This window comes from Salmo salar, chromosome 11, assembly GCF_965601325.2.
Source record: "Salmo salar chromosome 11, fSalSal1, whole genome shotgun sequence".
Classification (NCBI taxonomy): Eukaryota; Metazoa; Chordata; class Actinopteri; order Salmoniformes; family Salmonidae; genus Salmo; species Salmo salar.
This window is the reverse complement of record NC_138301.1, coordinates 19,760,901-19,778,786: the sequence shown is the minus strand read 5'-3', so window position 1 is coordinate 19,778,786 and position 17,886 is coordinate 19,760,901. Positions and strand designations below refer to the sequence as shown.

General features: G+C 41.1%; 2 protein-coding genes across 3 annotated transcripts in view; one reads left to right on the top strand and one right to left on the bottom strand.

Annotated features, from left to right (window-relative positions):
- Positions 1-8: 8 nt before the first annotated feature.
- On the bottom strand, positions 9-6,313 carry LOC106562112 (dickkopf-related protein 3). The gene is made up of 7 exons (XM_014126710.3): positions 5,890-6,313; positions 5,414-5,539; positions 5,136-5,216; positions 2,436-2,528; positions 1,508-1,652; positions 938-1,094; positions 9-765 (listed from the first exon to the last, which is right to left on the bottom strand). The coding sequence occupies exons 1-7, from the start codon at positions 6,097-6,099 to the stop codon at positions 678-680; spliced, it is 900 nt and encodes a 299-aa protein (XP_013982185.1). The 5' UTR covers positions 6,100-6,313; the 3' UTR covers positions 9-677.
- A 1,341-nt stretch (positions 6,314-7,654) lies between these two features.
- Positions 7,655-17,886, top strand: part of LOC106562102 (F-actin-monooxygenase mical2b) — a 47,794-nt gene continuing 37,562 nt past the window's right edge. For both annotated transcript variants that reach the window (XM_014126691.3, XM_045689125.2), the window contains exon 1: positions 7,655-7,859. The gene's annotated coding sequence lies outside the window, so the exon portion shown is untranslated. The remainder of the gene's footprint in view (positions 7,860-17,886) is intronic.

The window sequence follows — 17,886 nt, the reverse complement described above, 5'->3', positions numbered from 1 at the left end:
TAGACATCTACATTTTCAAAGCCTTTTATTTTCTCATGCGCAAAAGTTGTGCGAGCTGCATGTGTCTGGGTTATAGTTTCCATTACTAAGTTGTGGGCATGATGAGCTGACCTGTCAAAGTGCTCCATATATTCAGACATTTCATCTGTCCTTGTTTAAACCACTATTTAAAACAAAAACCAGGACTAAGCAAGCTACTTCACATGTATACAGTGCCTTGTGTTTATTCTTTCTTCATCCCAAACTTGACTTAATTCCTTTGAGCAAAGGGCCTCAACGGTGCATCCTTAAGGTAGGCACATAAGTGAGAGCAGGATGGGGTATGCTTTAAGTACATATTTGTTAAAACACGAACTCTTATTGCAGAATTGGAGTGTAGTCATCATACACACTACCTTTGAACAGCGTGAACATCTAGGAATCGGGGAAATACCCCAAAATGTAAACTCCGTCTAATACATACATGGTGTTACGTAACATCTAGAGCTTTGGTTAACTTCAAGCAGATAGAAAAAACTGCAATGGCTTGAATAAACAATGACAAGTTTATAGATGGAAGAATCTTACATGTAAGCCTTGTGAGAAGGTGAGCAACCTCATTTTCTAGGCTGAAATCACTGGAGACCCCTCTATCTGATTGTCTACAGGCCTGAAAAGGTTGAGCTGCATGGGTACTCCTAGACAATATAGTCAATTTCTGAATAAAGTGTGTCTGTCAGGTCCTCTTCACTCGAGTTCTGTCTTTTCAGACACAGGGAGCCTCGTCTGTCAAAGAGATGAGGAAATATCAATTTGTAGCATCATCCTGGGTCAACAGCATTTTGAGTGATCGCTATGGCTTTTGTCTACCAAGTGTTTTTTTACAAAAATGTAATGACTTATGCCTTCATTTAAATTGAATATAAATGTTGCAGGTTTGCAGCATATATACTCTTACCCGATATGTTGGCACTGGAGGTCACCAGCACAGGGGCAGTGTTCCCTTGGTCCCTGGCCCTCTATGTCCCAGGACAACAGCTCCATAAGGTGGTTGGAGGAGCCATGACAGCACTCACGCTCTATTGGCTTGGCCGTGCACACAGGGAGCAGCAGAGCTGACCACAAGGTAAGGGGAGAGAGATGGGTAGTGACAAAGGTAAGTGACATTACTACAGAAACTTTAATACAGGAGTACAGTATATGGACAGTGCTTAGAAGAGAAAGCAGGTTATGGGTTTTCACATGATCACTTAACTATCTGAAACTTCAATGCGCACTGCTTCACTTGACTTCATGACTATAATAATTGGCTAGCGACAATTACATTGAGAACAGAGGCTTTGTGGTATCGCAATTTGAAACCTCCCTTTTTTGGATGTCAAAGCAATCCCTGTAGGTTTTATTCTGGCTGAGTCATAGCCAAATGAAAGGAGCCCATTTTGCTCCCCACAGATGATGTTAATTTCATGTAGAATGACTCATGGTGTATAATTTAGCAGAGGAATTATGTTCTGTGTGTGGCCTGTACCTTTATGGAAAGCACAGCAGAGGTCTGGGCTGCAGTCGTTCTGGTATTGGCAGATGCTGCCAGCTTCCCCCTTAGTGGCGTTCTGGCTGCACTGGCCCCACACACACAGATGTCCTGTACAACACTCCTCATCCTTTTTGCAGGGCTGGAACACACACACACAGTGACAAACTGTCAGATGACATGCATGGCATCATATAAGCCCCATGGTCATGGAATGGCATGACCGGTCTCGTGTAACTCTCATAAGCTCTCTAGGTGCAGCAAATTCCTGCTACTTGTGCAATCTGAACCAATAGTGGGATCTAATTTATAGTGTGCTGCTTGACATATGACTGTGTTTTTCTGTGCAGGACATTAACACAGGCCTTATCAACTTGGAAAACCCTTAGCTATTCTCAGCATACCTTTGACTTTGAATGCAAGCCAGTATCTACAGTATTATGTGGATGGATTTCCACTCTGCCCTGCCAAAAACATTGGTCTTAAATTCAATTACATTGTTTGTGTCTGTAGAGTAGGCTCTCTCATTACCTCTCATCCTGCTGCTCTCTTTGTCCTCTGAGAGAGGGGGAGAGAGGTGGAGCTCTTATTCAATCAGACACATGCTTTGATGCACAGCCAAGAGGGGAGAAGCTCTCCCTCATGAAACACTCCAGTTACACTTGTGGCAACACTGCAATGCAGTAACAATGCAGAAGCAGCTGCATCATATTGTTTAAGCAATCTGCTGCTCTGTGATTGCTGTGTGTGTGCATGTGTGCACTAAAGCACTGTTACAAAAACTGGAGATGGTCTGAAGTAGGAACTAGGAAGGAGTCAAAGTCCCCTGGGAAATATAGGTCTGCATGAATACATTCTAGATGGGTTCAGTGTCAGGGTGTGTAAAATGTGTGTGACACTGTTAATAACCATGAAATGGACCTACCACGTCGAGGGCTTTGCAGGTTAGACACTTGGATCGGTGCGTCTCATACCGGCAATATTTCCCCTTTTCACAGTCCTCATCAATAATACACTCCTGTGAGGAGGGGAAAAGGGGACATTCAAGACACACCCTCCTTCACAGATAAACATGCAGATGGTCTCTATATGGTACCAAAGCCGCCCACAATCCAGAGTTTTGCACTAGAAAACAGATTGTACTGGAAAAATTGGCTAAATTAAACATGGTAGTCTTGAAGTGAAATTCAGATGTTGTAGCCATGTACTATTGCAAACTTAAAATAACTTCAAAGTACATTTTTGAGGATGTGATACGTTGTTGCACGTTCTCCTCCAATATTTACATTCATGGTTTGGGGTCACTTAGAAATGTCCTTGTTTTTGAAAGAAAAGCTGATTTTCTGTCCAATAAAATAACATCAAATTGATCTGAAATACAGTATAGACATTGTTAATGCTGTAAATGACTATTGTAGCTGGAAACGGCTGATTTTTAATGGAATAATTACATAGGCATACGGAGGCCCATTATCAGCAACCATCACTCCTGTGTTCCAATGGCACATTGTGTTAGCTAATCCAAGTTTATCATTTTAAAAGGCTAATTGATCATTAGAAAACCCTTTTGCAACTATGTTAGCACAGCTGAAAACTGTTGTTCTGATTAAAGAAGCAATAAAACTGGCCTTCTTTAGAATAGTTGAGTATCTGGAGCATCAGCATTTGTGGGTTTAATTACAGGCTCAGAATGGCCAGAAACAAATAACTTTCTTCTGAAACTCATCAGTTTATTCTTGTTCTGAGAAATGAAGGCTATTCCATGCGAGAAATTGCCAAGAAACTGAAGATCTCATACAACGCTGTGTACTACTCCCTTCACAGAACAGCGCAAACTGTCTCTAACCAGAATAGAAAGAGGAGTGGGAGGCCCCGGTACACAACTGAGCAAGAGGACAAGTACATTAGAGTGTCTAGTTTGAGAAACAGATGCCTCACAAGTCCTCAACTGGTAGCTTCATGAAATAGTACCCACAAAACACCAGTCTCAACGTCAACAGTGAAGAGGCAACTCCGGGATGCTGGCCTTCTAGGCAGAGTTCTTCTGTCCAGTGTCTGTGTTCTTCTGCCCATCTTAATCTTTTCATTTTACTGGCTAGTCTGAGATATGGCTTTTTCTTTGCAACTCTGCAAAGTCCAGCATCCCGGATTCGCCTCTTCACTGTTGACGTTCAGACTGGTGTTTATTTCAGAAGAAAGTTCTTTGTTTCTAGCCATTTTGAGCCTGTAATCAAACCCACAAATGCTGATGCTCCAGATACTCAACTATTCTAAAGAAGACCAGTTTTATTGATTGTTTAATCAGAACAACAGTTTTCAGCTTTGCTAACATAATTGCAAAAGGGTTTTCTAATGATCAATTAGCCTTTTAAAATGATAAACTTGGATTAGCTAACACAACGTGCCATTGGAACACAGTGGTGATGGTTGCTGATAATGGAACTCTGTGCGCCTATGTAGATATTCCATTAAAAATAAGCCATTTCCAGCTACAATAGTCATTTACAACATTAACAATGTCTACACTGTATTTCGGATCAATTTGATGTTATTTTAATGGACAAAAAAATTGCTTTTCTGTCAAAAACAAGGACATTTCTAAGTGACCCCAAACTTTTGAACAGTAGTGTATCTGTGCCTAAAGTGACCTGAATAAAAAGTTAAAACTGGGACAATGGGCTACTTGTCCCAATATATGTCCAAATTCCCTCTCACTTGTCTCTCTACCACATATCTTAAGGAAAAGACTGGTAGGAATGGCATGATCTGAGACTGTCTATTATTTTAACTAAATATTAAAACCTGTGACTGCAATAAAGAAAATGTATGTTTAATGTGCAGGATGTTATGAAAATGACTACACGCAATGTTTACCAAAAGCACCGAATCAAATGATAGACATTTCACAGTTATTGTTCAAAACTATCCAGCTAGATATTGTGACTAAAACCCCCAAAAACAAATAACTAAAAACCCCTCAGACTTTTGCTGACAAGATGAATTGAGCGCTTCTTGCACTGTGTCCTGGTCAGAGGCCGGTTATAGCAGTAATCAAGTGTCTGTCTCCAAAGGCCTACTACTGTATACTGGTCAAGACATGCACTCACGCACACATCTGGCTTTATTGATCTGTGATTATTTTGCTATTATCTTGCCTGATCAGCAGACTCATCAGGGCTGAGATGTGGCTGCCATATATAATTAATGTACAGACAGGATGCAGCTCTGAAGAGAGCTTATCAACCAGCCACCATCCTGCACGTCACTCTGCCTGGATAAGACGTAGCTTTAACCTGGCTTACTGAGCATGAGACAGCACAGTTGAGACTGGAGAGGCGTACAGGGCATGGGGAAAGAGAAATGAGATTCCCAAACATGACAGCAGCTGTGGCCGCATGCAGAACAGCACAGAAAGAGGAAACAGCCCATGTGTTGTTAAATCTTTCATGAATTGTGACTTGCATTAAGGATGGCATTGTATTCATCTTATGCCCACTGTCTTTATTAAACACAAAACACCAGTTAGAGTTATAGTGTTCAAGTTATTGTGGATAATATATGTTTAAAAAAAAAATCTGTTGTAAATCATGATGGAGGGAAATTCCAAAGATTGTTGTTGACTCACATGATTAATATTATTTTCCTTGCCACTGGACTGGATAATTGTTCCGGTGATATGGGTCTCTCCTGTTCTGTTGTCTGTCTCCTAAAGAAAGAGAGACACATTTCCAGTTAGGATCACTTTTGTAGGATTTCTGCAATTTTGCTTTCAATCTTCATGACAAATGTGGGATGCCAAAATACTACTACCATACAGTATTACAATTCATAATAGCATTTCAGCATTCTAGTTTTGAATGAAATACAGTACAAAAATGCATTTGCGTGTGACTACTACTGTACCTTGTGTACTGTCTCTATGGTGTGGATGGATTGAGTTTCAACCACAGTCTCAGAAGTGCTTTCGTTGTGGTAATTTGAGGGAAGGTTATTGGGATGCAAGCTGGACTTGGCACTCTCATTGTCCATCTAAAGAGGTTTGATGCAAAAGATCAACGCTGCATTGAGGTCACCACTGTTTTTTTTACACACTGTGCATGTTAAGATTGACTTAGACTCATCTCAACCCACATGGGCAACTGTTTTTATTAGTCTAATAAATATTTATGTCTCAAGTTAAACTTGTGGTTACTTTAACAGAAAGGTTTCAGATCAACTAAAATGATATAATAAGAGTGTACTGCGCTATTATCTGTTGCATTTTACATAACATTAAAAATCATACAAATGAAAGGGGTGTTATGGGACATAATAGGCTAATTTATTTTGTATCAAAGCTCTGCAAATATACATCTGAGTAGACCTAACCATTAACCGACCTGGTGCACCGCGTCCTCCAGTTTATTATGCGTGTCCTCCGTCAGTTGCTCTACCTCCTCAAACATGTCGTTTAATGTCGTGTGTCCTTGTGCCAAATTATCCTCAGGGATCTGGTTGATGTCCAAAACCACGGGCCTGGCAGATTCAGGAAGGAGGATGCCATGGATGGACGTTAGGCTCAGAGTTAGAAGAGAGAAATACAACATCATTGCTGCTGCGCAAAAAAGGCATCAGAATGAATTAGGTTATTTGGACGTCCCATCTGCGCACTGGGTGTGTGCGGTGATGCTGCTGCTGCTGGGTCACTCTGTCCGAAGAGAGGGGGGAGGATAGGCTATAATATTGCCTTATGCATGTATTTATATTTTGAGAAAGTTGTAGTTTATTTTGTCCCAAGTTATGCGACCACTGTAGGCTATAGCGTAATTGACAGGTGCAAGCCATGGTGATACGTTTTCGATGCTCTTACCTTTCATAGTGACGCCAGTGACGGGCCTATTCTGGGCCAACCGCAGCAGGCTGTGGGAGGATGGCGCCAATGAAGAAGGGATGGTGGCACACCGCAATGGGCTGACTGCTCGTCTTTGAGCAATGAGCAGACTTGCCTAGAGCCCGGGTTAACGTTGGAACATCTGTGTAATGAGATCTGCGTAATGAGATCTGTGTAATGTTGGCGACGACTCTTTATTGTTACTCTTCAATTAGAAGTTTATAATTCACTTGTTATTATATTTCACAATTAGTAGATCTAGTTACAATGTATTAAAGTTGTGATAGTTAGGCTACACAGTAATATAGTCTGCTGTGACTGCGTAAACGTGGATGCATAATATGGCTCTGTCGCATGTTTTCGCCCATTTACCGCTAGATGGCCTCATTTGCATGGAATATATTTTCAGTAGCCTAGTCTAAACCACTGTGGAGTAGCCTAGTTTAAAGGTTTATGGCTATGAAACCATAATTGCTAGACGTATGGGTTAAACACCCACCCACCACCCCGAGCAACCACCCGACTAAGTAACCATCTTGTGTAACCATACCAAACATAACATATTATACTAATGTGAGTGTCCCGGATTTAACTTTACTATGTTACGTCTAGTCTGAGACCAGTTTTTTTTTTAGAGAGGTCACTCCTTGGTATGGAGAGGCTTGTGATGACGTTGGAGCAGAGAGGTGTGACGGTGATTAACTGACCATGTCATCGCCATCATTTGAACGTGTCGTTTTATGTAATGGAAGAAACAGTCAATACTTTAAAGCAGTCCATGTTTACTCACTGCGTAAATGCCAAATGTAGCCTATTATGGATCAATTAATTTTGCGTAATTTGACGCAAGTTCTTTGTTTTGTTTGTTTGTTCTTGAAACATTATACTGGACACTGAACAGCTGGAGATATGTTTGTGCTAGAGCCTGTGCACGTGCCTCAATCACTTGCTGAGTCCAACTTGTGCCTCAAAATGTATTTGAATTATTACAATGATATACATCATGATTTAGGCTATATGCCGATATTCCATTTGGTTAATTTATTTGTAGCTTAATTAGCAAAATACCCATTAAACTTAAATCCAGCTTTATTCTCCATAAAACAATCAGAGTATACTACTATCTATGCTGTAATTTTTTTGCACTGTGGCTACATGTAAAGTATTTGTGTCTACAGTTGTAATGAAGCCTTTCTAATTTAAATTTCGAGCACAGTGTATCAGAAGTTACCATTGGGTCTTGTAATCTCCAGCACCGCCCTCATGCAATAGACGGGAGGTACTGTGGTAGTGAGACAGTAATTTAGCCCAGTAGTAGTTTAGAGTGAGTGACTGGAAGAGACATACCGACACATATAGCCAGCGAAAATTCGATTAGATACATTTTCTTTGACCGGTCATTACGGTTTTGAATATCCCTCTTCAATCAACTGCGAAGACTGGACCAGTTGATTTATTTTTTCTCCTCTGTAAACTAAGGTAAATCACACTTCCAATTACGCATGTTTCACAAATCAATGACCGCTGGGCAGATGTCTAGACAATTGAGCAACATGACAGTTGAGGCTGAACACTGTGACATAGTTCATTCAAGGTTGTAAAATCGAATCTTATTTGATGAATTGATTTCGTTTCTCTGCTGTGGGATTTGTACATGTTCTTTGCTTTAGTATTCAAATAAATACATTCTGATAGGATTAGATACAGATTCCTGTACATACAGTAAGAGCCTGTGTGTCTGAACTGGACAATAAAACATCTGGTTTGTCTACATATTCTGAAAAGATAGCTCTGTGTGTTCAACCATTATAATAATGATGTATGTGTCTCCACCATAATCCAGGTTTAAAAGCCTTTATACTTGATGTGTCTGACTGACTTCTACGGTGGTATAGGCTACTACCATGGCATGGTATTTTCTTTAAACTTACATTGAGTTACATTAATAAGAGAGAAACAGTAAATTACTAACACTGTACTACTAGTTTGAGTAGCGTGATTGTCACCTGAGACAAGTGATGATTGAAGACTAAATTATTATCTCTGAGTATCCAGGCTGGAACTTTTGTCACAACTTCTCCCATATATGAGAGAGGTTGTGAAAAATGTTCCAGCCTGAATACTCAGAGATAATAATTTAGTCTTCAATCATCACTTGTCTCAGGTGAGACTATGTTTACGCCAAATTAGAATTGGCCACAATTTTGGATTCATTTATCAATTGAAATGAAGATTTATTTAATTGACACATTTCAGACATGAATACCACACAATGTGCTTCACAGGAAAAAACATAAATAAAAAACTCTGAAAATAGATACAGAAATATTTCCTACACAAACATAAAAGGATAAAAAACAAAATAATAACAATACAAAGTGAAAGACTGAAAAAGCACCCTAAGGAAAAGCAAAGCTAAAAAGGTGTGTATTAAGATCTCTTTTAAATATGTTCAGTTTTGACCCCCCTCACGTTCTCTGGCAGGCTATGCCTTTACGCTTGATGTATCTGGCTGAGTTCTACAATGGTATAGGCTTCCACCATGGCATGGTATTTTCTTTACATTGTGTTTACATTAAGAGAAAGACAATGATTAAACAGTAAGGAAAACGATATTATTATTTGATTATTGTTTTCTTAATCATAGTATATTGTAAAGGCTCCATTATATTGTATTTATATCAACAGATATTACTGTCTACACAAGCCAGTGAGAATTTTCTCCCCCTGCAGCTTTTAGTGGTGAAATACAGAGTTACACAACTTTACGGCCCTTTGCGTGTCGTTGGGGGGGGGCACAAATACACAGGGAGAGGTATTGTGACACTGTCTGTCTGCTTTAGCGCTGCTGTTTCTGTCAGATGAATTAATGTTCCCCTTTCATAAGAATTATGGGAATTTCTAAGCTTACTCACTAACCTGTGTTTGATTTTGATTTTGAACTTGTGGCTTTAAATAATAAATACTGTACAGTAGGCTATATTTTTCTTTGTCCCAGGTGAGGCACATTAGTTACAGCACACATGGTCAGATGATCACAGATCCGTTTCAGAGACATCTGTAAGGTATTTAGATACAGTATATAATCTGTTATAAGCACACATTTTGGATTACTGAAATCTGAATGGAATTGTCCATTTTCATTTTGGTACTCTTGAAAGTGTACCTACAGAATGTGGGCGTATCTGTCTGATTATGTTGATCTCAAAGTCACTCTAGAAAACAGGCCACTGTGAGTATCTGGCCATGAGAGAGCAGCTGTGACTCAGTAAGGACATTTTGAGAAGGCAGCAGCAATCATACAGTCGTGTAATTTTCCACCCCCTCTTGAATGAGCAATAATTTCCTGTGCATCCTGTGCCGGTTGAAAACATGGCACGCTCTTCCTCACACTGCTGTAAGACTTAAAGTCCTGCTTTATTACTCTGTGATTCACTACCTTACTGATAAAGTATGTGTCAACATCTCAATACACCACATGTCTGTCTCTGAATCTGTCTCAGGTATTGGTTGTCCATGTGTGATTTAAGTACTCTGTCTCCCTGGATTCGATAAACATTGCACGCTCAAACAAAAAACACAATATTTTTCTCCTGTCTTGCTGGAATTTCCTCAGGAATATTCTATCTTGTTAGTATTTCTTGTGTTATAAAGCAACTGAAGTTAAGGAACAGTAAAAATAATATTGTTCAGAAAGATTTATACACTTGCTGTTAGCCATGGGAGTATACTCATAGAAAAATGTGTTCTTTGGTCTACTGTATATAACTTTTAGGTGTTCCATATAAGAAGCAAGCGATATAACCCTTTTTGGTTCTATATGTAACCTTTTCCCAAGACTATACAACATAAAGAAATGTGATTACTTCAGTGCCAATGTTTTTGCGCAGTGTATACAACAGACATTAAATCAAAAGTTTATCTGTAGCCGTACACTTCCTTCATTTTTCTTCTCTTGTTTTATCACCATACCTATGCTGTCTGGAATAAGAATAAATCATCAGGTTTGACTTGCTCTCCCCAAAAGCAGATTTATAGAAAGATCACAAGGCTTTATATCAGGAGTGAATGTAGAGATGTAAAGATGCTGAAGGTTTATGGTCTCTCTCTAGACGTCACAGTTAGTCTAATTGAGGGGGTGGGTGTGTAAAGATCAAATCCACGCTGATTTATTATGTTTTAATGTGTCTGCATGAAAATTCCCAAATGTTGTTAAAACTCAAGAGTTAGTGTGTTGCCAAAATATCTGAAATTGCCCCCCTAAGGGAGTTTCCCAATCTCAGCATGAACCTGCTGTTCTTGTAATTTAGTCAAAATTTACTTAGATGTAAATGCTGCCAGCAGCCAGTTTCATCTTCTAAGTTTGTAATTAGTGGTTGTGCCGAGGCTTCAGGGGTGGACTGGGACAAAAATTCAGCCCTGGCATTTTAGCCACACCATTAGCCACACCAGCCCTCATCCACTTAATAATTCACATTTCCTATTGCTGCAGGATACTTTCCCTGCTGTAGCAAACTGGCTCAAATTAAGATCGCACAACTGTGTCTCTGTTTTCTTCCTACCTCCACTGTACTCACCTCTGAGCTGTCTCTGCTAAGCCTCCTTTCCCACATCACTGGCACCAGAAGACCTGTGCTGGGCCCAGCAAGATCCTAGTTGTGAAGGAATAAACACATGTATTAGATACAAAATAGGTTAATCTAATTGTATAACTGGTTTAACTAGTATAACTAGTTTTAAATGAACCAAGCCTTTGGATTCAGAGCTATGTCACTCTCTCAGGGCTCACTACAGTAAAGAAGAAAAATAAGCTGAAATCAACAAAACTTTTCTGGCTCTGTCAGTCAGCAGACATCATTCCAAATGAGCACCGTATTCCAGCCTGACTGGTCTGTCTGTAGGCTTATTCACAATATCCCAGAGCAGAACTGTGTGAACTTTCTTCATCCTCTTCGCATTATTTCCTTCCTAGAGCCACTCTGTGGAAGTGAGCACATGTTTCCAGGCAACAGCTCCAGCACAGAAAAAGGACGTGGGAGGTTGAGGCTCAGAAAGCAAATCACTTGCAGGATTTATGCATGGTTTAAAATGGTTGATCCTTTCAGTAGGACCCCGCTCTGCCAACTTAAACCACCACCTCAGTCATCATTAGGATATAAATCGCCAACTAGACTACATGAACAAGTTCCCCCTGGCTTGTACAAGCTCAGAAATTGGTCATTAAGGGAACTTAAAAGGAGTTTGTATCAAGGCACAAGGCGAGACCCAAATGCAGACACAGGAGGCAGATGGTTGGAGTCTTACAATGTTTATTAATCCAAAGGGGTTGGCAAGAGAATGGTCGTGGACAGGGAAAAAGGTCAAAACCAGATCAGAGTCCAGGAGGTACAAAGTGGCAGACAGGCTCGTGGTCAAGGCAGGCAGAATGGTCAGGCAGGCGGGTACAAAGTCCAGAAACAGGCAAGGGTCAAAACTGGGAAGACTAGAAAAAGGAGAATGCAAAACGCAGGAGAACGGGAAAACCGCTGGTTGACTTGGAAACATACAAGACAAACTGGCAAAGAGAGACAGGAAACACAGGGATAAATACACTGGGGAAAATAAGCGACACCTGGAGGGGGTGGAGACAATCACAAGGAGAGGTGAAACAGATCAGGGTGTGACAGTTTGAGTCAGTCCTTGTGCTTTAACCTCCAGCAAAGGCAGTTTCACAGTGGCAGCTCTCCATCCCTTTGATCTGGACAGGAAAACAGACACATTCACATATCAGATGACTTTACACCACTGGCTGGAGGCATGTCATGACTTTCTTTACCCTGAAATTACTGTAAGGATTAAAGCAGAATTGGGTTTACAGAGCAACAACCCCTAAGCACTCTATTATTGTGTCTATGATCACAATAAATGGTCACCAAATGTCATGGATAGAGTCCAGCAGTCCTTTTTCTGAAGAGTGGCACAGATCCTTCAGGACTGATGGAGCTGTTCTCATTGTGGTCAGCAACACAGTGTATTTATGTTTGTAGAGTGGTCTTATACAGATGTCAGGCTATCCTCCAGGACATGTGCTGTTTTCCTCTGGAACATGACACCTGTGTATTCTGAGCATGACTTCCCTGAAAGCTGCCTTACCGGCTCCACTATTCCTTCCCTGTGGTTATACAGTGTCATATAAACCCCTCGGTACCATTCTGAAATATGGAACAGGATCTTTGGATCCAATTGCTTCTGCTGACTGAATGTCTGTCTGACTGTCTGGGGGAATGTCAGTTACCAAAAAAATCTGCCTTCAGAGTGCAGTCACTTCTCACCTTACGGGTCTTAATCTCAATCACATTGTGAGGATCTCATGTTACTGTATGGTATATTGGTGTAATGATTGCATTGAATATGGCATCAGTGTTTCCAAGATTTTTCAATGTTGATTTAAGAACATCAGAGCATTCTTTGTGTGGGATCTTTTTACATGGCGAGAGTTCACTGCGTTTGTCAGCTATTTGCTCATTTATTTGTGTGAAATGAAGACAGGAATGTGTCGCTGGATGAGGTCAAACTATTATGTGCCAAGTGGATTACATACTGCATGTCAAACTTCAAATAGCTGGACAGACATTATTTCTGTGCTTTGTGTGTCTGAAGTGTGTCCCGATAAATCTTTCTCCAAGTCCAAGAGGACATGTGGTTAACACACACTGCGTGGGTCAGACAGGCCTCCAGACGGCAGACAGCTGCTTCACCTCTCCAGTACCTGCTTCTGTGTAAATTCATTCTTTTCTCCTCTCTAGATGAATGACATTCACTGCGACCTGCCAGATAACGCAGTGTTTTTAACCGTGTCCCTTTGCTTTGGCACCGCTGTCTGAAGAAACAGCCAGGTTTCATAGAGTTGAGATCGTACAAGCGAGTTATGAGGGCTGGAGAGAGGCAAAGTTGTTGGCGGGATGCTGGAACATATGGTTTTCTTAGATTGTTGTCCAGCTCTGAGGTGTAATGTCTGCTTATCAGGGGTTGAGGGCTTCCTTCCTGGTTTCCTTCAGTTCTCTCGGTAATTAACTGCATTACGTGTCATTCCTAGCCCTCCCATTGCTTTCCTTTGAGTCGTCAGCTTCCCATTGTTTTTTGATAGCTAGAGGCTGTGTGGAGCAATAACGATGGACATCACGTCATTGTTTTGTGTTTTACTGGTCTAGCAGTATGTACTATATTGCTCAGTTTCTATGGCCTTGGCTGATGTAGTAATGGGCACACTTATTAAGTTATTGGTCAGTGTTTACTGCCTTAGACCATGTATTGCCTGGTTGGTTGTTATTAGACCAAATCTTAATACAACCTGACACTGGTGTTGTTATAAATTATGTGAGGTGTTAAGGTGACTTGGGTTTCTTCTCATTAAATGTGCTCCACTACCAGTCTCAATGCATGGAGCTGCATGTGTAACTGAGGAGGGGTTTAAGTCACAGCTGATGGCTCATGTGGTATGGACATGAAACCTATTTTGATTCTTATCAAGAATGTAAGCGCATGAGCAACCATGCTAATGAGAGTGTCGGTTATAACTCAAATTAAATAAATGAAACATTCCAGAACATTAGTTAAACAGCTAGTGGTTAAATAATTATTTTGTTCTCAAAGAAAAGATGATTTACAGTATAATGCGTATACAGGTATGTGTGTATTTAAGGGAGTGTGTGTTTCTGGCTAGCTCCTTTTAGCTGTTCTGCCTTGGCAGGCCAGCTGTAACAGGTACATACTTCACATCTCTGGAATTCCTCCTCTGGAAACTGATAGCTTGTGCACTCATCCCTCTGAAACATGCACTGGATTACCTGAGCTCAGAATAACCTTCAGGAGATATACCTAATATACTGTGTACTATAGCTCTGCCTCAGTTTTTGTATACTCTGTCGGAGTCACGAGTCAAGTGTCTTTAAATAGCAAAGTTATGAGAACTATTATCTAATACAATAGCAGGTAACTGAGACACCTGTGCTGTGCTGTGAAAGCACCAGTGATGGGATGGTTTGTTTGATATTACAGGCATAAAATGAGTAGCCAGTGTTTGCAAATGGATTAGTCATTAGCCAAGTCATAGATGGGCAGATGTAATTTAAAAAACAGGTATGATTGTTAAAACCTGTACAGTATGGTGAAATCGAACGTCCAGGCTCGCATAAAAACAGCTTGGAATGGCCATTGATCCCAGCCGCGGTCTGCTCTTTGTCTCTCGCTCTCTCTCTCTCTCTCTCTCTCTCTCTCTCTCTCTCTCTCTCTCTCTCACACACACTCTTTCTCTCTCGCTCTCTTTTTTATGTGTGTTTTTTACGGGTGCTCTGTGGGTTGGTGCTTTCTGCCTGCGGATTGCCTTTCCATGCTGTCAGATGGAGATCATGGGTGAGGTCATGGGATTCCATCTGGGACAATGTAGCATCAGCTCTTCTAGCTGACCATACAGGGCCTTCGGGAAAGTATTCAGACCACTTGACTTTTTCCACATTTTGTTACGTTACAGCCTTATTCTAAAATGTATTAAATATTTTTTCTTCCCCTCATCAATCTACACACAATACCCCATAATGACAAAGCAAAAACAGGTTGAAAGGTTTGCTCATTTATTACAAATAAAAAACTTAAATATCACGTTTACATAAGTATTCAGACACTTTACTCAGTACTTTGTTGAAGCATCTTTGGCAGGGATTACAGCATTGAGTCTTCTTGGGTATGACGCTACAAGCTTGGCACACCTTTATTTGGGCAGTTTCTCCCATTCATCTCTGCAGATCCTCCCAAGCTCTGTCAGGTTGGATGGGGAGTGTTGCTGCACAGCTATTTCCAAGTCTCTCCAGAGATGTTCGATCGGGTTCAAGTTCGGGCTCTGGCTGTGCCACTCAAGGACATTCAGAGACTTGACTTGTCCCGAAGCCACTCCTGCGTTGTCTTGGCTGTGTGCTTAGGGTCGTTGTCCTGTTGGAAGGTGAACCTTCACCCCAGTCTGAGGTCCTGAGCTCTCTGGAGCAGGTTTTCATCAAGGATATCTCTGTACTTTGGATGTTCATCTTTGCCTCGATCCTGACTAGTCAACCAGTCCCTGCCGCTGAAAAACATCTCCACAGCATGATTCTGCCACCACCATGCTTCACTGTAGGGATGGTGCCAGGTTTCCTCCAGATGTGATGCTTGGCATTCAGGCCAAAGAGTTCAATCTTGGTTTCATCAGACCAGAGAATCTTGTTTCTCATGGTTTGAGAGTGTTTAGGTGCCTTTTGGCAAACTCCAAGCGGGCTGTTATGTGCCTTTTACTGAGGAGCGGCTTCCGTCTGGCCACTCTACCATAAAGGCCTGATTGGTGGAGTGATGGTGAGATGGTTGTCCTCCTGGAAGGTTCTCCCATCTCCACAGAGGAACTCTAGGGCTGTGTCATTGACCATCAGGTTCTTGGTCACCTCCCTCGATTACTCAGTTTGGCCAGGTGGCCAGCTCTAGGAAGAGTCTTGGTGGTTCCAAACATTTTCCATTTAAGAAGGATGGAGGACACTGTGTTCTTGGGGACCTTCAATGCTGCGTACATTATTTGGTACTCCAGATCTGTGCCCTGACACAATCCTGTCTCGGAGCTCTACGGACAATTCCTTTGACCTTATGGCTTGGTTTTTGCTCTGACATGCACTGTCAACTGGGGGACCTTATACAGACAGGTGTGTGGCTTTCCAAATCATGTCCAATCAATTGAATTTACCACAGGTGGACTCCAATCAAGTTGTAGAAACATCTCAAGAATGATCAATGGAAACAGAATGCACCTGAGCTCAATTTCGAGTCTCATAGCAAAGGGTCTGAATACTTATGTAAATAAGGTATTTCTGTTTTCTATTTTTTATAAATTTGCAAACATTTCTAAAAAACTGTTTTCGCTTTGTCGTTATGGGGTATTGTGTGTAGATTGATGAGGGAAAAACACTTGTTTAGTCAATTTCAGAATAAGGCTGTAACGTAACAAAATGTGGAAAAAGTCAAGGGGTCTGAATACTTTCCGAAGGCGCTGTGAGGGCAGTGTGTGCTAGCTTTCATTAACCAACACAGAAAGACCTCTCCAGCAGGTCTTTATACTGTAGCTTTTTTTAAACAATTCATGAAGCTTGGAGCACAAACCCCTGGTTGTATTTCAACTTTCCAAACAGAAGTTGTAGTTACTGTATGTCTTAGTTGGAAATGGTCTGATATTGTGATTGCATCATATTAAAATTGCTTCCTGAAATGTTGTTTTGGGAGTACAGCTACTTGTTAGTGGTAGACCAAGCGGTTGTTTACTGTAGTTCAACAGAAGCCCTTATGTTTTTTGTTTTGAAATCTATACAGAAAAAACGGTTGCAAATACCATCATGTTGTCACATCTAACTTGTCCAATATAACCAGAGGACAAAGCGGGCCATTCAGGATTTTCTCACCATTTGCTGTTATTTCAACAATGGTGTGAATGCAGATGTTGGTTGTGTTGTACCACATCTTGCATGGTAAAGGGAACACCCTTACCCCACAGCAGCATAATAATACATCCTTTACATAAACAATTTACCCTGCCCCAAGCTAATTAAAGCACCTGTATGCTATGCTGAGCCCCTCCCAGCCCTCTTTCAGCACTCATAAACATTACATCACCAAAACACACTGATAACAGCCTACAGAATGGGCCCAGAGTCATGAGCACGCCATTGGATAACTGGTTGAACCATCGACAGAGCTCGGTAGGCGTTGCCTCTGGTTCCTTGTTGATAGAGCAGTTCAGTGCTATGTGAGGCATGTAGCGTTGGAATGCAGTCTGGGGCTTGACTGTCTCCAGAGAGAGGCCTATAGGGTTTTGTGTCTGACACTGGGACAGGAGCCGGGGGTCACTATGGTGTGTGTGTATCAGCCTGGGGGACAGAAGTTGACACCCCTCCCACATTGTCCTCAATACGAGCTGGCATCCCATTATCCAGGATGAATGACTGTAAGGCAAAGAAACAACAACAGCAAACAGGATGCAAAATATACAGATAATTTGGGCCAAACGGGATTCTGTAAGATAGAATGATTTTGTTTGTATGAGAACTGGCATGTTTTCAGTGACCACAAATAGTGCTCATGTTCCAGGAAAAATTCTTTCAAACTGTATTTTGTTATTTTTTGAATTAGCCCATGGTAATACAGTCCCAAAATGTATCATCATGAGTGACACTTTGCTTCTTGAAAATCCTATTTCTTGAAAACTCGACTGCTGACATGCAAAACATTTTGAGCCTGTATCAACAGTGGACTAATGAAAGAAATACCTAAAGATGTTTCCTTTAAGTATGCCTATTTAGAGTTGTTTCCCAAAATGCATCACTGAAAGCTGTCTGAGAACCAAGACTTAGTTCAAGGACTTGACAACATAAGACAAGTCTCATGTATCTTTGCTCCAAGCTAACACCTCCCATATGGAGTTGCTTATCATGTGTCAGTGACATAATAACACTTTTCTTAATGG